This window comes from Physeter macrocephalus, chromosome 19, assembly GCF_002837175.3.
Source record: "Physeter macrocephalus isolate SW-GA chromosome 19, ASM283717v5, whole genome shotgun sequence".
NCBI classification, from domain to species: Eukaryota; Metazoa; Chordata; class Mammalia; order Artiodactyla; family Physeteridae; genus Physeter; species Physeter macrocephalus.
In genome coordinates this window covers 1,667,943-1,688,441 of record NC_041232.1, presented here as the reverse complement: position 1 = coordinate 1,688,441, position 20,499 = coordinate 1,667,943, and the positions used below count along the sequence as shown (strand labels likewise).

Sequence of the window (20,499 nt, the reverse complement as noted above, 5' to 3'; positions counted from 1 at the left end):
TATGTGTGTAGGGGACATGCTTTGACTGAGTCAGCAGATCAAAGGGAGGGGAGGGGGAAACCCTCTCAGACTCTGGGGGTCCAGGCACGGCTCACATGCGTTAGACATGAGCTGGAACACGGGGGCAAGTGCAGGAGATGGGCCAGAGCAGGCAGCCCGGCCAACTGTCTGGGGGTCTGCAGAACACCCTGGTCTGAGGGAGACCTGGTGGCAGCCCCTCCTTATTCCCGCAGATGCTCTCTGAAAGCTCGGGGCTCAGGGACCCAGCACCGCCGTTCCCCTGGCCGACACCCCCGGCCCAGCAGTACTGCCGTCCTGCCCCGGGGAGCATTTGCTCCCCTGCAGCCTGGTCTACGGAGGCATCTGGGACTCGCTCTCCCAGAAGCATCCCTCGTCCTACCCACCCTGGCCCCCTGGACAGCATATTGTGACAATCGGTGTCCCAAGAACAGAGGTCAAATCCAAGGCTTTCCTGCCTGTGCAGACCACAAAGGACGGGACTGACAGAACAGACCAAGAACACAGCAGTGCCAGCCTTGCAAAGCCCAGCCTGCTGTGTTACATGTGTGCATGTGTGTGTAACACACAGGGAATCGGGATGGGACACCTGCGTGCACACCAGGGACAGGGACAGGGACAGGGACAGGTCAGGCCATGGGCAGGACACCTGCCGTTCTTTCTGCTTCGCCTGTGAGGAATGATTTTCCACAGTATCGGATGAACAACAGACTCAAGTGACCGCTGGACAGGAGGGCATGCCAAGGGGGTGTCTCCTCAACTCACCACATGTGCACCATGCCTGACAGCCCAGCGTCCGGGCACCCCACTCCCCACAGGGCCCTGAGGGGGCCCCGAGGGCTGCTCACTAACAGGAGTTCCTGGGAGGGAGGCAGGGGCAGGGAGACCACTGCCAGTGGCCATCTGCGACCCTGGGAAGAGTGTGCCCACCCCAGACGGTGGGACCATCTTAAAGGGAAAACCAAAGCGAAAGCAAAAGGCCGGGCAGAAGTTGGGGGGCCACAGGGCCTTGGCCTGCATCCCAGCTGGTTGTGACCCATGGCTCCCTTGCCCTGGGGGTCACCTGCAGGGTCGTAGAACATGCTGTCCGGGTTGATGGAGGCCTCGTAGGGTGGCGGCGGGTCATCGGGTTGGTCGATGTCCGGGTACTTGTATGCGGTGTAGGGAGGGGGAGGGTCATGGAAATGGAAAGTACCGCCTTCCCCATCGTCGGAGAGGTGCAGCGGTGTGAGGCCCGTGCCGAACCCGTCTGGGCCATAATCAAAGCCGGGGATCCTTCGGCCGAGGTTGAAGTGGTGCACTGGGCGGTCGGAGAGAGAAACAAGCATGGAGCCGTCACTCCTGGGCTGGACCTGCCACGTCCAGGCCCAGGGCACCACGCACTCCGACAGTCACATGCCTGTGCCCGGCTGCTACCTGCCATCCACACTGGGAGCCCCACCCACCCACCCACCAGCTCTGACCCGCGGAACCCGGGCTCTCAGTGCATCTGGGCCTGACCCGCGACGGCCTCGGCGTGCTGCCCACCCTGCAGCTCCATCTCCAGGAGGGCGCACCGTGATGCAGGGCCTTCAGACCTGACACGTGTGCCCTCGGAGGCCCTGGGGCCCTAACACAGCAGCTGTGGTCCCTCGTCACCATGATCCTCAGCCCCCCTCCCCACAGGGACTGGGAAGCCTCCTGGCTTGCTCAGAGACAAGGGGGAATCTCAGAAACTACGCAGGCACAGGCTGCGGCAGAGAATGTGGTCTGAGGAGGGTGGGCCACGCTCCCTAAGCTGCCACCTGCCACGGGTGTCCAAGGTCTTTACCTGGCAGGCTGCCCCGGCAGGTGCCCACACACCCTGCGGGGCCAGGGCTGGCGCCCCTCCCACCACACTCGTGTGGCTCAGCCCGGGAGTGGGAGCAGGAGCGGGCAGGGCACAGCTGCCGGGCGGCCCTGTCTTCCTCCTCCCTGCCCTGGGACCGTGGCCGAGCCGCTGTGGGCGGCAGGGCTGGGCACTCACGGTTTGCTCCAATGAGGGACTCAATGCGCTCCCGGCGCCTCTGGCGCAGCCGATGGACCATGAAGAGCAGCAGCGACAGGATGAGGAAGGAGGACACGCAGCTCACAATCAGACGCATCCCGCTGGCCATGGAGTCCAGCAGGCTGCTGCCGTCTGTGCGGACGGGGAGAGCTGCTCTCAGGAGGGGTGTTGGCCCCCCAGGCAGTGTACCTCCTGACCCCTCCCAGTGCCAGGCCCCGCACACAGCCACCGGGATGCCACAGCCCGGCCTCAGCCCCTCCTGAAGGCTCTGTCCCCACCCCATTCCCCACCCGCCCCCATTGCTGGGGTTGAGCCCCGGAAGCCACTCGGGGCTGGACGGGGTGCTGAGCAGGACTGCGTATCCAGCCGCAGCATCCAGGTCCTCCCTGATGCAGGGGAGCTGAGGTCAGCAGGGCTGTGTCAGTGGCCTGAGTTCAGAGCTTGGCTTCAGTCCTACGGGGGGCCCAGAGCTCTCTGCCCCTCCCCTGCACCCAGCAGTGCTCACATGTGGAGGCTGGGGTCACCTGGACCCCACAGGTGATCAGGAGAGGATGCAGGTGCAGCTTCCCCTGGACCCCAGAGTCCCTGTTTACAGCCCCTGTCTACCCTCAGCCCTGTCAGTGTCTGTTCTGATTCTTTTTTTTTTACCTTTTTATTTTATATTGGAGTACAGCTGATTAACAATGTTGTGTTAGTTTCAGGTGTACAGCACAGTGATTCAGTTAAACACACACGCATTGGCTGTTCTGATTCCTGACCCCCCCCACGCCCACCCTCCTGCCCGCCCTCTCTATGGGTGGGAGGCCTGGGGGCCACCGCCAGGGACTCGACTGCGCACTCATGGTCTCGCAGGATGGAGAGGGGGCACCCAGGGAGGAAGTCTTCACACAGGAACGCCCCCACAACTCACGCTCCTCTCCCCATCGGGTCATAGCGCCTGCCCGAGTAAGGCTGGGCAGGGCCTGCTCTGGGCCAGCTCCGTGGTGGAGGCCCAGGGTCCCGCAGCAGCTTCCTCGGGGGGCCAGAGTCGGGCCTGCGCCCGGATGTCTTGCGGCAGAAACGGTGGGGGCCTAGGGCCTGGGCAGCAGCTCCATGGTGAGCACCAACCCCGCCCTGCCAGCCAAGCGTCCCAAAGTCCTCTCTGTTTGTGGAGGCCCCGTGCCTCTGACCGCACGTGTCCAGGGGCCTCACCAGGGTGACTCTGCACCCCCGGAGACACTGGCAGCTTCTGGTGATACCTTTGGTGGTCCCCAACAGCAGGCGGGGGAGGCACTTCTGGCACCTGGTGGGCAGAGGCCAGGGATGCAACTCAACACCCCGCTGGCCACTAGCTCAGGGTCTGACCTGCCCTGCCCGGCCCACACCAGGCTTGTTGGGCGCTGCTAGGAGAGGTGCTGGTGCGAGGCAGAGAGGGAGAGAACGGTGTCGGGCATTCCCAGGGCTCTCGCCTGCATGACGTTGAGGTTGCCACTTTCTCCGAGTCACAGAATCGGAACCAGCGGGATCTGGGAACACCTGCCTCCAGATGCAGCATGGAGGGCAGGGAGCTTCACGGGGCAGGAGTGACCTGAGCCATGGGAGCCTCTGTGTCCACTCCCACTTCTGCAACAGCCACATGGGCAAGTCCCCAACCACCAGCCCTGAGGAGACACTTCACAGCCAACACAGGTGCCAATTGGATGGCCAGGCTCACACTGGCCCTCCTCCTATGGGGCCAGAAAGCTTCCCCCAAAGCTGCATTTACTGCTGACAACACTGGAGTAAATGTGTGAAAGGAAACATCCTCTCACCATGTTCTGATGCCGGTCTCAAGGGAACATTTCATCCCCGTCCGGGAGGAGGTCTGTCAGCCCAGGAGGCTGCTGACATGTCTGTTAATTGGCGGCCAGCTCAAGAGACCCCAGGGTGGGGGGGTACCTAAAGCAGCGGGCCTCTGCAATGACTAATTCCTGCTCAGTCCTAAAATAAGCCCAAGGACATGGCTAAGGTCCCTGACCGTCATCCACGGTACTCACCAGGAAGAGGCACCAGCAGTCAGACATGAAGAAAAGAGTACTGTCCCAGGGGGCAGAGGCCAGCCAGGGGCCCCCGGGGGCACTCAACATGGCGGGTCCCTCCATGGGGTCCGGACAGTACCAGGCGGGGCTGCCTGCTGTGGTCCAGGCTGCAGGTCCCTGGCCAGCCCTGGGCCCCGACAGGAGACACATCCTGCTGCAGCAGACACTGCTGAACGGAAGGGGCCCCAGAGGCCGCTGGCCTGACCCTTGGTCTGATACCTGAGCCTGCCCAGGCCTCCCCAGGCCACCACGAGGAGCTTGGCGCCCCACCGGGCTCGGTGCCAACAACAGCATCCAGTCTCTGTGGAGGAAGCAGGTGGAGCCGAAGCTCAGCAGGAATCGGAGGCGGGTGCCTGGTCCCTGATGCAGGCTCTGCTACCGACTGGTGCACGGCCAGCACCTCACCTCTCGGCCCCAAGCCCGGGCACCAGCGCAGGACAGAAGGAGAGGCTGTTGCTCAACGTCTATTTGTTTCCTGAATGAGCCGAATGACCGTTGAACATCTTTTCAGGTGCTTGGCTGACTTCGTGCATCTACTCTGGTCAAGTGTCATTTTTGAGCCTCTGTCCATTTCTTAACAGGGTGGTTTCTTTTCTTATTATTGAGTTTTAAGAGTTCTTTATATACTCTGAATACAAGACCTTTGTCCGATTTGTGTTTCTCTGTTGGTGGTTTATCTTTTCATTTCTTTAAGGGTCTTTCAACGAGCAGAAGTTTTCAATTCTGATGAAGTCTAATTTATCAATGTTTCTTTTGTGGACCACGCTTTTGATCTAAAAATGTTGCGTATCCCAAGGTTACAAAGATTTTTCTCCTGTTTTCTTTTAAAAGACTTAATTTTAAAAGAACATATGTTGGGGGGGAGGGATAAACTGGGAGATTGGGATTGACATACATACACTACTCTATATATAAAATAGATAACTAATAAGACCCTACTGTGTAGCACAGGGAACTCTACTCAATACTCTGTAATGGCCTATATGGGAAAAGAATCTAAAAAAAGAGTGGATATATGTATATGTCTAACTGATTCACTTCGCTGTACATCTGAAACTAAAACATTGTAAATCAACTATACCCCAAAATTTAAAATAACTTATGTTTTCTTCTAGAAATTTTATAATTTAAAGTTTTACATAGGTGTATGACCATTTTGCAAGAAGTGTAGTGTAAGGTTTATTTTTTTGTTTTGCTTATGTATGTCCAATTGTTCCAGCTCCATCTGTTGAAAGACTATCCTTTCTTCACTGAATTGTCTGTGTACCTCTGTTAAACAGCAGTTGACCACATATAAGTGTAGACTATTTCTAGACTCTCTATTCTGTTCCACTGATCTGTGTCTATTCTTTTGCTAAAAAATCACACTGTTTTGATTACTATGACTATATAGTAAGTTTTATATCTGGTGCCATGAATCCTCCAACTTTGTTCTTTTTAAAAACTGGTTTGGCTATTCTAATTCCTTTGCCTTTCCACATAAATTTTAGAATCAGCTTGTTAATGTCTGTAAAAAACTCTGCTGGAATTTTGGTTGGTACTGTACAGAATCTATAGATAATTTGGGGAGAATTAACCTCTTAGTGATATTGAGTCTTCTGATCAATGAACGTGGTATACCTTTCCTTTTATTTATGCCCTTGATTTCTTTCATCAGTGTCTTAACGATTTGTAGCATACAGACGGTGTGCATATTTTGTAAGATTTGTACCTAAGTATTTCATGGTTTTTGGTGCTACTATAAATGGTACTTTTCTTAAAAATTTCAATTTCCAACTTTTTACAGGTAGTATATATAAACATAATAGATTTTTGCATATTGACCTTGTATCTGGAGACCTTGGTAAACAAAACACATTTATTAACTCTAGTAACATTCTTGTAGATCCTCTGGGATTTTCTACGCAGACAATCACATCACCTACAACAATAAATGATTTCATTTCTTCCCTTCTGGTCTGGATGCCTTTTCTGACACTGCCCTTGACCTCCCATACAACCCCGAACATGGTGGTGAGAGCAGACATCCTAGCCTTGTTGAAGGAGATATTTTCCTGGTGTCTCTTTCCTTGGTGCAGTGTGGGCAGTTCCCAGAAGAGGATGCTTGGCCTGGGAGACAGTCAGAAAGCTGCAGAAGCAAGGTCACAGTGTGGGGCAGGGTGAGGCCCTGACTGGGCTGTTCTGGCTGCACTGGAGAGAGGCCTGTGGCAGTTCTGATCCTGCCCAGATGCCCTGAAGGCCGTGGTCTGCTGAGAAATCCTCAGAGCTGGGTGGGCTCCACGGGCCATGCATGCCCACAGATGAGTCACCCCTGTATACATTTGGTCATTCTTACAAAGCCTGGACAGAGAGTCAAGGCAGCAGAAGTCAACTCCTGAGAAATGGAACCAGGAATCCAGGTGAAGAGACTTGTGAAAGCCAGCATTTGACTCCCGTGGAAGGTAAGCTGGAGGCTGAAGTGATGTGGCTGGGGCGCAGGAGACCTGGCAGGCACCCAACTGGCTTGTCAGACGTCTCCAGGCACGTGCCCTTCAGTAGCAGGTACCATCTACCCTGTGGGACGGGGAGGCCTGAGCGCACCCCAACTCCATGTCCCCTGCTGGCTCCTCACAAGCATGGCCTCTGCATGCACCACAGCCAGCCACACGGGTTTGGGATACACGCCAGAGCACCCGGCCTGCCGAGCCTCAGCCAGCCTGACGCTGTCTGGCTTCCCCTGATGGCCCTGGGAAGCAGGACGGCTCTCGGTGTGTGGCCCTCACATGTGGCTCCAGCTTCCCTCCATGGGCCCTGCCCAAGCTGTCCGCTGTGGGGCCCACAAGCCCGTGTCATTCACATTGAAATTCATGCTTCTGATTTACGTTTCTCTTGAGGTCGTGAATTCACAGGGAGATGCCAGCTGCTCTGGCGTGGAGAACAATCAGCTGCATGAGTTGCTGTGCTAAGGGCTGAAAGGACAGTCCCACCCGCTGCTCTTTTATCAGAAGTGGAAGGAGGAGGGTCACCCAGAGACCACATGGCCCCTGGCGTCCACCGTGAGTCACCACCGAGTGGGGAGGAGTTTTATATTAAAACTGTGGGTAATATTTAATCTTTTTCTTAAAGATTCTAACAGTAAAGACTGACAATGGCAAGCAACAGAAACTGTCATCACCTTCCATGTCACCACACTCAGAAACAGGAAGAGCTCCAATGGGGACCACGACAGAAGCCAGTTCTGAGTATTACCAGGAGAGGAGACAGGCCTGCAGCCCTTGGTCACAGCTGCCATGTGAACACGCAGCCCCACACAAGGCCGAGCTCGCCATCTCACCTGGGTCCAGGCACATGAACTTGCAGCACTCCTTAGGGTCCTTGCGGTACTGCTGGCAGCCCTGGGGTCGCTCGCACAGGGCAGCTACGCACATCTCGGGCTCCCCTCTGTGACAGGTGCAGCTCAGGCACGGGTCGTCCCCTTTGGGGGTGAAGTAGAACCCTTCATCCACAACGTTGTCCTTGATGTCGACACACGTCTGACCTGCAATAGGAAGAGATGTGGGTCACCAGCCAGAGGAGCCCTGACTCCCCACCCGGGCCTGGGACAGCATGACAGCAGAGGAGTTGGCAAGATGGACCTGGAGCACCCCCTTCCAGGGTGGTGGGTCTGCCCGTGGTCACAGGGAGGCGCTGAGAGGCCGCCCGGCACACTGTCAGGACAACACGCTGCTCAGCATACCTGGCCACGAGCAGACAGCAGGGACAGAGAGCCCGGGGAGAAGCGCTTGCTTTCAAGTGCCTAAGCGTATTACATGTGAGATTCCCTCCATTATAAAATGCAGGTGTCACGAGTACCAGCCCTTTTAGCATCAGAATGTATATCAAATGAGCCTTGGGAGACAGTCCACTGGACCTGAGACACACAGTGAATTCGTGCAAAGCCTACTGGGACCAGAGGAGGAAGAACTGCTGGTGCAAGACAAGAGGGGGTGAAGGCGCAGGCCCTGAAGCGGTTAGGAGACATGCCCAATGCTGGGCATGAGGGCTGAGGCAGGGGCGTGGTTCTCCTCGGGGACATGAGAAGGAGATGTTCTGGTCTCTCAGTGGGGTAGGGACATCTGGGAAAACTCACAGAAGATGCCACACCTAGGGTCTGTGCCACACTTGACTGGAGTCAAATCTGTGTAACCCACGTGATCAGGAGTGTGCAGGGCAAGAAACTTATATAAAACTGTTCCTGCTCCAACAGAGGGAGGAAGGATGAAGAAAATGAGCAGAGCCCTTGGAGATGCAGGAAAACCATCTGGAGACCCAACGGACAAAAACGCCCACAATCACCACAAAGCAAAATCCTGCACATCTAGGAAGCTCAACAGACTTCAAGTAGGATAAACACAAAGAACTAACACATCAGACATGGCACAGGGAGAACGTGGGAAGTCAGAGAGGATGGAAATCTTAAAAAGAGCAAGAAAAAATGACACAATACTTATTGTGAACCCCAGTTAAGATTTCCTGCCAAGAGGCCACAAGGCGGTGGGATAATGAATTCTAAGTGCTCAAAGGAAAAGCTGTCAACCAAGAGTTCTCCATCCAGCAAAGCTGTCTTTCAAAAATGAAGACTGTCCCGGGTAAACAAAACCTGAGAGAACTTGTGCTTTCCGACTCCCAGGATAAGAAACACCAAAGGAAGCTCTGCGCCAAAAAGCAGGTGACCCTCAGAGAGTATTCTGAATCCATACAAAAAACCAAAAAGCACTAGAAAAGGCAATTATGTAATTATAAGACAGTATAAATGAATATTTTTCCTCCTTTATTCTCTCAACTTAATTAAAAGGCAGTTGTATAAAATAATATATCTATAGTGTAGTGTTGGGCCCATAACATATGGAAAGGTAATATACCTGGAATGTATGTGCCAGTGACAGTGAAAGGTGTGTGGAAGCAAAGATGCACTGGGCAAAGGAAACGGCTGCAGACAGTAAAGCAATTACAACTGTGTAGTGTTGGGTTTTTAATGCTAAGAGGTCTAATGTATGCAGTACTCATGCTGCAAAGAGAGGTAAAGAGAACGGAGTTTCACAGAAGTATGTGACAATGTGATTTAGAAGAAACATATATTTGGTCATTCAGATGACCAGCATACACTTCTCATATACATTTGGTCTTCGCCCACAGTTCCTGGTTCACAAATGCTTGGAATTTCCGAAGTGCAGAGAGTGATACAGGAGTCTTTTGTTCTGTGATTAAGTGACTTTTGGAAGCTGGTTGCCAGGAGGACCAACCCTGTGATCAGAGGGTTGGAACTTTTGGTTCCCATACCTTGATTTCTGGGGAAGGGGTGGGTAGGGGCGGGTGGAGGTTGTATCAATCACCAACGGCCAACGATTTAATCAATCATGCCTATGTAATGAAGCCTCCATAAAAACCCAAAAGGACAGCCTTCTGGTCCTTTTTGGAAAGCTTCCATGGCACGGAACCACACCGTTTCTACGGGCTGCTGTGCTGGGCACTGAGCTCCCCAAGAACAGAGCTCCTTCGTTGGGGACCTCGCCTTATATGTCTCCTCATCACAATAAATCAGTCATCTAGTGGGCAGACAGGTTTCCTGAGTTCTGTGAGCTGTTATAGCAAATTAATCAAGCCTGAGGAGGGGTCAGAGGAACACCATTTTACAGCTACCACTGGAAAAGAAGGAAACTTTAAGTAAAACAAACAAAAACTACTATGGGTAAAAAAGAGGTTCAATTAATGATTGAAAGGTTCAACTTACCAGGAAGATATAAGAATTATAATGGCTTATGTCCCCAACAACATGATCTCAAGAAAGGTAAAGCTAAAATTAGAGAGTATCAAGGAAAAATGGATGAATCAACATCCATAGTGAGAGATTATGACATGTCTCTTTCAAAAATTGACGTATCATGCAGCCAAAAAAGATCTGAGCAAGAGCACCAACAAGCCTGAGCTACCAGATGGATAAAAACCCTGTGGCCGGGAGTTCATAAAGATGAATCAAAGAGGCAAACCTCCAGTGAGACTGATCAAGAAAAAAGGAAGAGTACGTAAATGATATCAGGAAACAAAAGGAGAGCACAATGACAGACATACAAATGCTTCAAAACAATCATAAGCTATTATTTAGATTAGATTACATGGGCAATGCCCTAGATACACATGACTTACTGAAACTGACTCAAGAAAACTAGGAGATGTGAATACGCCTATAGCCATTAAAGGAACTAAATCAGTATTAAAAATCTCACATGTATACACACACACACGCACTCACACGTGCACACACACACGTCTTAGCTCTGCCCATTGAAAGGGCATAAAAGCAATGAGCATTAACTAGTGCTCAGGTCCTCCAAGGATGATTCCAGAGAGTACAAGATGAACTTGGAAATGCTCAAAGAATGATGCAGACACATCAAAAGGACAGCCTGTGTAACTGTTTTTATTTCACAATGCTCATGAATCCGAAAGCTTAGAGAAGAAATGGCTCAATTATTTGAAAACCACAAACTATCAAAAACTCACTGAAGAGGAAATAAGACAATCCTGATAGTCCTATAACCATTAAATAAATTGAATTCATAATTTAAAAGCTCTCCCCAAATGGTTTTACTGGAGAAGTCTACCAAATATTTGAAAAATTAACACCAATTCTATATAATCATTTCCAGAAAACAGAAGAGGGTGGAACATTTCTCAACTCATTTTGTGAGGTCAGTGTTACCCTGATACCAAAACTGGACAGTACAAAAGAAGAAAACTACAGACCAATATTTCTCATGGACTTAAATGTAAAAATCCTCAGTAAAATATTAGCAAACCAAATTCAACATTGTACTCAATGAGTTATATACTATGACCAAGTGGGACTTATTCCAGAAATGTAAATCTGGTTTAATATTAAAAAAATCAGGGACTTCCCTGGTGGCGCAGTGGTTAAGAATTCATCTGCCTGCCAATGTAGGGGACACTGGGTTCAATCCCTGGTCTGGGAAGATCCCACATGCTGTGGAGCAACTAAGCCCGTGTGCCACAACTACTGAGCCTGTGCTCTACAATCCGAGACCCACAACTTCTGAAGCCCGCACGCCTAGAGCCCATGCTCCGCAACAAGAGAAGCCACTGCAAAGAGGAGCCACCACAATGAGAAACCCGCACACCACAATGAAGAGTAGCCCCTGCTCGCTACAACTAGAGAAAGTCCGTGCAAAGCAACAAAGACCCAACGCAGCCAAAAATAAATAAAATAAAATAAATTTATAAAAATTTAAAAATTTAAAAATCATCGTACTCCACCATCTCGATAAGCTAAGAAATACCATATGTTCATAAAAAATGATGCAGAAAAAGCATCTGACAAAATCTAATATTTATAAAAACTCTTAGCAAGTTAGGAATAAAGGGAAACTTCAACTTGATAAAAAATACCTGCCCAAAATACCTATAGCTAATATGATACTTAATGGTAAAAGGAGTGAAACATTGCCCATAAGATCAGGATACCTGTTCCCATCATTCTTATTCAACACAGTGCTGGGAGTTTTAGGCATTGCAGTGAGGCAAGATAAACAAGTAAAAGACATAGAGATTTAGAAGGAAGAAATAAAACTATCTCTATTTGCAGATAACATGATTGTATATATAGAAAATCCCAAGCAATCTACCAAAAAACTTCCTAGAATAAGTGACTTCAGCAAGGTCACAGAATACAAGATCAACATATAAAAATCAATTACATTTCTTTACACTAACAATAAACATATATAAGCCAAAATTTAAAACACATACATTTACAACTGCTCCAAAGAAAATGAATTACTTAGATACATACTTACACATGTAGAGGAGCTGTTTGCTGAAAAATACATAATGCTCATGAAAGAAATAAAAGAATACCTAAGTAAATGGAGAGACATACCATGTTCGTGCACTGGAAGATTCAACATTGTAAAGATGTACATCTCCCCAGATTGACCTATAGGTTTAATGCACTTCCTATCTAAATCCCAGCAAGGTTTTTATAGACAGATAAGCTTACTTTAAAATTTAGGTAGAAAAGGCACAGGCTCTAGAACAGCTAAAACCATCCTGACCTAGAAGAATAAGGTGGGAGGAACCACTTCCTGATTTCAGCACTGATTATACAGCTACAGTCATCAAGACAGTGTGGTAATGCAGAAGGTTCAATGGAACAGAATAGAGAACCCAGAGATATACCCACACAAACATGCTTGACTAAGTTTTGACAGCGGCACAAAATGCAATGGAGGCAAGACAGCTTTTCAACAAACAGTGCCAGAGCAACTGGACATCCACAGCAAAAAAATGAAGCTTGACCTAATTCTCACACCTTATTAAAAAGTTAACTCAAAATGGATCATAGACTCAAATGTAAAATACAAACTATAAAACTTTTAGAACACAACACAGGGTAAACTCTTCAGAATGTAAGGCTAGGCAAAGAGTTTTCAGACTTGACACCAAAAGAGTGACCCATAGAAGGAAGAATTGTTAAACTGGACGTCAGCAAAACTAAAAACCTTTGTTCTGTTAAAGCCCATGTGAAGAGGATGAAGACAAGCTACAGAATAGGAAAAATACCTGTAAAAAACTCATCTGCCAAAGAACTAGAGCCTACAATACATAAAGAACTCTCAAAACTCAACAGTAGAAAAACCAAACAATCCAACTAGAAAATGGGCAAATGACACGGACAGATATTTCACCAAACAAAATATACAAATAAGCACACGGAAAGGTTTAACATCTTTAGCCTCAGAGAAATGCAAATTAAAACCATGAGATAGTACTACATACCTATCAGAATGGCTAAAAATTAAAAATAGTGAAAATCACAAGTGCAGGCCACGATGTGGAGAAAACTGGGTCACTCTTACATGGCTGGTGGGAATGTAAACACTCTGAAAAAATTTGCTAGTTTCATAAACAATGAAACATGCAACTACCATACAACTGCAATCCTGTGCATTTATCCCAGAGAAGGGAAAACTTACATTCACAGAAAAACCTGTGTGCACATGTTTATGGCAGCTTTAACTGAAACAGTCAAAAACTGGAATCGGCTCAGCTGTCCTTCAACAGGTGACTGGTTAAATGCTACTCAGCAATAAAAAGGAACAAAGTACTGACAAGACACACGTTTAACAACTTGGAACTGTGCTGGGCAGAGAGCCAATCCCAAAAGGATGCATAGCAATATGGGTCAATTTATACAACACTACTGAAATGAAAAAACTTTAAAAATGTTAGTGGTTGTAAGTGGTTAGGGATGGGCTGGCTTCTAGTCAGCCCACTTCCAGCTTCCCACACCAACCACATCTAATCTGAGCACACCTGGAGCCAGCAGGGCACCACTGAAAAGCCCCTTGCTGGATCCACAACCCCAGCTGGAGGTGGGGAAGCACTTGAGGAGCCCACGCCGCTGGGAGGCCTTGAGGACAGATGCCCTGAAGAGGGGCCCAAAGGGAAAACCTAAAGCAGAGGCTGGAACAGACACTAAGAAGAGCCCTGTAGCAAACCAGATGCATAAAGGTAGCCACAGCCCAGCCCGACTCCTGCTGAGACAGACCCCTCCACCCACTACACCCAAGGCCGACAGAAGAAAGGCCAGCCTATTTCCAGGCACCAAAATGACTGGACTCCTCTCTACTGTCCTACACAAGGCGCTGACTTTCAACAAAATATGACAAGGCATACGACAAACCAGAAGGAAATACCAAACTCCAGAGACAACATGATCATCAAATCCAGACTTGGATATGACACAGAAGAAGGAACTAACACACAGAAAATTTAACACAATTAGGATTAATATGCAAAAACCTCTAGTGGAAAAGTTGACAACATACAAGATGGGAAATTCAGCAGAGAGAGAGAAACCATAAGAATCAAACAGAAATGCTAGAAATAAATGTGAAAAAAAAAAAGATGAAGAAAGCCATCAGTGGGTTCACAAGTAGACTCAACACAGCCAAGGAAAGAATTAGTAAACTCGAAGACAGGTCAATAGAAATTACTCAAACAGAAAGACCAAAAGGAAATTAAAGAGACACCACAACTAAGTGCAATGCATGATTCTGGACTGGATCCTGGGCCAAGAAAAAGAAAACCCTTAAAGCACATTATTGAAACAACTGATAACACCAGAGTAACAAACTGCAGATTGTTGTGCGGTGTTTGTTGTGTAGTATTTATTGTGCAGTATTGCATCTAGATCAAACGTCCTTGTTTGGATAATTGTGCTGTGGTTATATAAGAACATGCTGTTGTTCTTAGAAATACGCACTGAGTATTTAGGCCTCAAGGGCACAGTATCTCTAATTTACTCTCAAAAGATTTAGGAAAAATAGGCAGAAAGAGAATGATAAAGCAAATGTGGCAAAATATAAATAACTGGTGATTCTGTGTAGAAGGCATATGACAGGAAGTTCCTTGTATCATTCTAGTAACTTTTCCCTAAGTGTGGAATGATATCTAAGTAACAAGTTAGAAAGTTCCCTAGCCCTGGGCCCAGATGCTCCTATAGGGTTGGTCTATCAAACAAGGACAAGATTATCACCAACTTGTACAAACTGACTTAGAGGCTGGTAAAAGAGAATGCTTGTGGGCTTCCCTGGTGGCGCAGTGGTTGAGAGTCTGCCTGCTAATGCAGGGGACGCGGGTTCGTGCCCCGGTCCGGGAGGATCCCACATGCCATGGAGTGGCTGGGCCCGTGAGCCATGGCCGCTGAGCCTGTGTGTCTGGGGCCTGTGCTCTGCAACGGGAGAAGCCACAACAGTGAGAGGCCCGCGTACCACTAAAAAAAAAAAAAAAAAAAAAAGAGAATGCTTCCCAGCTGATTTCATAAACCTAATATAAATGTGATACCAAAAACTATTCAAGGAGCACGTGGAAAAGGAATGGTAGTAACAGGCTAAGCTCACTTCTTAAAGCAGTTTCAAAAATCCTAAATAACATATCAGCAAACCAAAGCTGGCAACATACATACAAAAACCAGGAGGATGGTTTAAAAATGAGAAAATCTATTAATGTGAAAGAGTAAATGATAAAATCATGTAATATAAACAAAGCAGTAACGTAAAACAGTAAAGCAGAAACACCACACACTCCCAATAAATGCAGAAAAAGCATTAATATAAAAATCAATACATTTTTGTAATGTAAAAATTCCCAGCAAACAAGGACTAGACAGGTACTTCCTTAGCCTCATAAAGGTATCTGGTTTTCTAAGTCCTAGAGAAAGTCTTACATTTAATGCTGAAACACTAAAAGCCATCCCTTTTGGGTTGGGAAGATAAGAATGCTCACTACTACCACTTCTAAGTGAAGCTGCAAGAAAAGAAACACCAGGTAAAAAAAGTAAAGAAGTTTTAAAAAGAGAAGAAAGATTTGAAAGAAAACACAAAAATGTCTAAACAGAAAGTCTATTCTCTAACAGACGACTAATAAGGGAGTTCAGAAAACTGATCCCCAAATTCATACAGAAGAGGAAAAGGCCCAGAACAGGCAACACAATGGCTGAGGACAGGAGAGGAGCCCACCAGCTGGGAGGATGTCTCACGAAGCTCCTATAAATGTGATGACATGGTGCCCATGCAAGGACTGACCAAGGGCCAAGTCCAAAACCAGGCTCTGGCCCCTGTGAAACCTCACCACCGTCATCCCGACTCCTAACGACACGGGGTGGGCAGGGCCTCTGTTCTGCGGGGAGATGAGGGCTCAGGGATGACGCTGTGGCCCAGCCTACTGGGCCAAATGGGACGCCCGCCAGCGTCAATATGCGCTTACTTCTTTTACACAGAAACGAGGACTTGTCGTGGCAGCTCTCGGCATGCCAGCTGTGCAGGTCGTGGTGGCGGAGCGTGGGGAAGTGGAAGCACTGCAGCTGCGCGCAGAACACACCGTCACCCTCTGATGTGGCCGCTGCAAAGATGGGGTCCGGGGGCAGGAGCACCTCTGAGGAGCCTGCGGGACAGACAGCGTCACAGCACGATGGCAGTGGGCCGGGGAGCAGGGAGGCAGGCACGCTTAGAAACGTTACTGCAACGTCAGACGCCCTGCAAGGACGGCAGTGCTCACAGGATGGAGAAAGACGCCCCTTCCTCCCCAGAGGGACTCAGGCAGTGAGAAGCTGTGGACTCTCCTCGACCACAGTGTCAGGACCACAAGTGTGCCCAGGAGTGTCCACACTGTCCTAAAGGCTGGCACCCTCTGCTGGGGTTAGGGATTCACCCCAAGAGCTGGGATTAGGGCAGGTGAGAAACTACTAGAATGATCCTCCGCAGGCATGCTGTGACTCTGAGCCTGGAAACCTAATGGCCATTTCCGAGTCAACTACTCCACCGGGAAATAGGAACAGGCACTCACACTCCAGGAGTACAGGTCAGGGATGCTCCAGCAGGACCTTTGAGGACTGAGGGGGGGCCGCTCAGGGGGAAGCCACTGCCCGGGGCCCTGACTGGTCTGTGTGGAGACACGGCCGCCCACCTGCCACCAGGTCCCCCAGGCTGGGAGACAGGTGAGCTCTGCCCGAGCGCGACGTCCCTTCACTTTCCGCAGAGCAAGCTGCCCAGGATCCCCGGGCTCACCAGCCCTCACTTGTCCTCAGAGACACATCAACAGCAGGACTGGGATGTGTTTGGGAAAAGGAACTGGCCCCAAGCTCAAGCCAGAGACCCAAGGAGCAGCCTAACAGGAGAGGCCCAAGGAGGGACAGGGCAAGGCATGTGGCTCGGGTGCCAGGTGGAGGAACCTGCCAGCACCTGGGCAGTGGGACAGGAGAGGTGACCACGGGCAGGTGGGAACGCAGCTGCTCACATGGCTCCTGACGTCACCTCGGTAGTTAAAGCAACACACACGTACGCTCACACACACACGCTCACACTCACATACACGATCTATTTTAATTCCACCTGCCTGAGAGTTCCAGGATGTTTTGGACTCTAACTCTGACCTTCCCTGTCCTAGGAAGCCTGTCCCTCCCTCTCTGGCCTGAGTTCATGTCCGCTGCACACTCTGCTCATTTTTATGCTCCAATTAAAGTTGTGGACTTTGAAACGAGGGTGGACAGTCTAGAAATGGCCAAGGGAGAAGCCACCACAGGTTCCTGAGGAGGCCAAGCCCCACCTGTGCATGGGGGAAGGGCCTGACCGGGGCTGGGCCATCACAGCCTCCCTGGGTCTGGGGCCCAATCCTCCACACAGCCCCACACTGGGCACCCGGGTGGGAGAAGGTTGGAGTGGAGAGCCTGGCAATAGTTGCCCTTGTCAGGATGACACCCCCCAGGTTCAAGCCCAACAACTCTTCTGAAGGACCAGGAAGCCTTACCTTTGAATGCCACCTCCCAGTGACCTTCTAAGGAGCGGTTCCGGCCAGTGATGACGTACTGGTAGCCGACCCACAACCTGCAGGAAGACAGATCACAGGAGACCTCAGTGGGACAGGGGGAAGCAGGCACCACTGTGTGAGTGTGTGCATGTTTTTTTTTAAAAAAAAAAAAACTTATTTATTTATTTATTTTTGGCTGCATTGGGTCTTCGTTGCTATGTGCAGGCTTTCTCTAGTTGCAGAGAGCGGGGGCTACTCTTCATTCCAGTGCACGGGCTTCTTGTTGTGGTGGCTTCTCTTGTTGCAGAGCACGGGCTCTAGGTGCAAGGGCTTCAGCAGTTGTGGCACGTGGGCTCAGTAGTTGTGGCTCACAGACTCTATAGAGCACAGGCTCGGTAGTTGTGGCACATGGGCTTAGCTGCTTCGCAGCATGTGGGATCTTCCCGGACCAGGCCTCGAACCTGTGTCCCCTGCACTGGCAGGCGGCTTCTTAACCACTGTGCCACAGGGAAGTCCCTGAATGTGTGCATTTTTAATAGTTACATTGACCTTTAAAATATTGAGCTTCAAAGGTATTAATGATTTTTGAAAGTTTTGATACTTAGTTTTAATAAAATGCATTAAAATTCTAAATAATAAACTCACTAGTCAGAAAAAGTTTTTATCTCGGGTAACTCCTGCCAAGACTCTTCTTATTAGCTGATCCAATAAAGCTTTTACATTCTAAGTAAAATCAACCTAGTTCTTGGTGGACACAAAGCTGTGAATACACTAAAACCAAAGAGTAGTATGCTCTGAGGGGTGAGTTTTATGGCATGTGAATTACACCTCAATAAAAGACAACCCCTATGAGTACACACTGCCTCCCTTGGAGCCTCCCACCCGGCAGGTGCTCCCGAGTGTGCTCGGCACAGCACTCAGGGGCCCCCGACCCCAGCCTCCCAGCTCTAGAGATGTCTATCAGTGGGTCCTCGGCTGCCATGGGTGCCACTCTGCCCCTCCAGCCCCCACCCTGCATGTGCCCATCCTGAGGGCACATTCCCACCCCTCTCCCTTTTCCAAGGACTCAATCACCCAGCGAGCTGGGAGTTATCTTTCTCACTTTGGTGATTTGCCAAGCTTACAGGGCATAACGGTGGAGCCTCCACCTGCCACGGTCACTGCGTTCCTATGGCAGTATGGCAGCCTTTGCCATCGTGCGGAGGGAGCACTGGCAGTATGGTGACCCTGTGATCCACCGCCGGCCCCGGCAGTGTGGAAGGGGTCCTCAGCACACATCTGACCCCAGAAAAAAGCCCCCTGAATGCTGGGCCTGGGAGAGGCCGGCAGTTGGCCAGTTTCCACACTTGCTCTCTGATGCTGCGGAGCCTGGGGGTCTAGGCCAGGCTCCGGAGCCAGACTGCCTGGGTTGGAACCTGGCACGCCCCAGTTAATACATGCCCTGGTCACCACCCTGGGCCCTGTGGTGTCTGGGGGACTGAACGAATGGGCCCATGGAAGGCACTGAGCACAGGGCTGGCAGAGCCCACTTTCTCAGAAGGATCATCCCACCTACCTGCAACGCCTGCGAGCTAGGCCTACAAAGCCCCATGTGGAGCAGCCCCTCCTGACACAGGCCCAGACCCCCTGCAGTTGCAGCAGAACCCACAGAGGGGGACCAACGAAAAGGACTGGCCCAAGGTGACACAAGGTGGCAGCCCATCCCTGCCCCTCTGAGAGACCCTGCTCCATCGCAACACCTACCCTAAACCCCCATCTCCATTTGCTTCCAGAGGGTGGGGCTGCTGCAGGCTGCTAGAGGCCATGTCCTGGAGGCCATCACGCTAGGCAGGCCTTGGCAACCCCCAGGCCCCTCACCCCACCCCGGACTCACTTGTGCTGGTCCTGCCACGCGAAGCTCCGCTCGGGCTGGTCCCATTCCTGGGCCAGGACGAAGCGCAGCTCCTGGTCAGTGGAGAAGGTGGCGAGGGACCCGTTCACGCGCTGGCAGGTCTGCGCGGCATCCCAGTAGTTCTCCCCGCTCAGGTAGACTCGGTAGCAGCTGGCCGTGCCCTCGTAGTGGTGCCACCCTGTCGGGCACTTCCCTAGGAAACATAAAGGACGGCGGGGAGTTGTCCCCCAAGTTAGCATCCTCACTCCAAAATGCAATTGTACATGCTGCATCTAAGCAGCTCAGAAACCACCCGAGAAAGGGGAAGCTGAGGCTCAACAGGGGAGCTCTGCCTCCAAGACCATAAGCCTCCCAGTTGTATGAGGCTGTAGCTGCTGGGCAGTCAAGACCAGCCGTTGAGTTTGCTGAGTAAAGTGGCTGATGAGCCGGTTGGCTGGCAGTGTGAGCATTCCCACTATATCACCACACCTAAGCATGTCTACTCAGGAGCGGGTTTCAGCTGTGGTTTTTCTGCCTTTCAATTTTCCTTAAATTTATTCTGCTCTTTTAAAATCCTAATACCGTAGAGAGTTCATTAAATAACTAGTTATTTTAAAAAATTTTTAAACGGAGGGAGAGCCTGCTTCTCCACCTACAAAAGGGTGGGTACAGTTCAGCCCCAAAAGGTAACCATCTCTTAAAAAAAAAGCAGCCTGGTTCCAGGGCCTGGGTTCAGGTCATGGCTTCCTCACTTGGGCTGGGTGGCTTTGGGCAGGTCATTGTGCAGCTTCACCCATCAAAGGAGGCCCTGAAGGGCTATTTTAGGCGGACACCCCGGCACAGCCAAGTGGCATGGGAGAGCCAGGGACCATGTGGGGGGTGAGCCTTTGATCACGAACAGGGCAGGTCTGCAACTTACTGCTGAAGCGGACGGGCTGTGCCACGTTCATGGCATGGAAGTGCGTGGGGTCACCACCTCGAGCCCGCCCCGGCCTCGGATCCACAGCCTCCTTCCCATGGTAAGGACGTGCCTCCCCGATCACTTCTGAAAGCAGAAAGAGAGTGGCTGCCAACACTGTTCATGGGGGCCAGACGCCAAAGTGAACCACGGTACAGTCAGATGGCGGGGGGTTGGGAAGGCAGGGAGGAGGCAGCACAGATTCCATCTATTCAGGTTTTCTTTAGAA

At 50.4% G+C, this 20,499-nt stretch overlaps 1 protein-coding gene across 1 annotated transcript in view; it reads right to left on the bottom strand.

Annotated features, from left to right (window-relative positions):
- DGCR2 (DiGeorge syndrome critical region gene 2) overlaps window positions 1–20,499 on the bottom strand; it is a 39,171-nt gene that overhangs the window by 2,891 nt on the left and 15,781 nt on the right. Inside the window, exons 3-9 of the mRNA XM_028480512.2 lie at window positions 20,232–20,357; window positions 19,316–19,526; window positions 17,443–17,519; window positions 15,904–16,080; window positions 7,415–7,618; window positions 2,024–2,176; window positions 1,082–1,318 (exon numbers count right to left, since the gene is read on the bottom strand). Of these exons, the coding sequence (XP_028336313.1) occupies window positions 1,082–1,318; window positions 2,024–2,176; window positions 7,415–7,618; window positions 15,904–16,080; window positions 17,443–17,519; window positions 19,316–19,526; window positions 20,232–20,357 (1,185 nt within the window). The remainder of the gene's footprint in view (window positions 1–1,081; window positions 1,319–2,023; window positions 2,177–7,414; window positions 7,619–15,903; window positions 16,081–17,442; window positions 17,520–19,315; window positions 19,527–20,231; window positions 20,358–20,499) is intronic.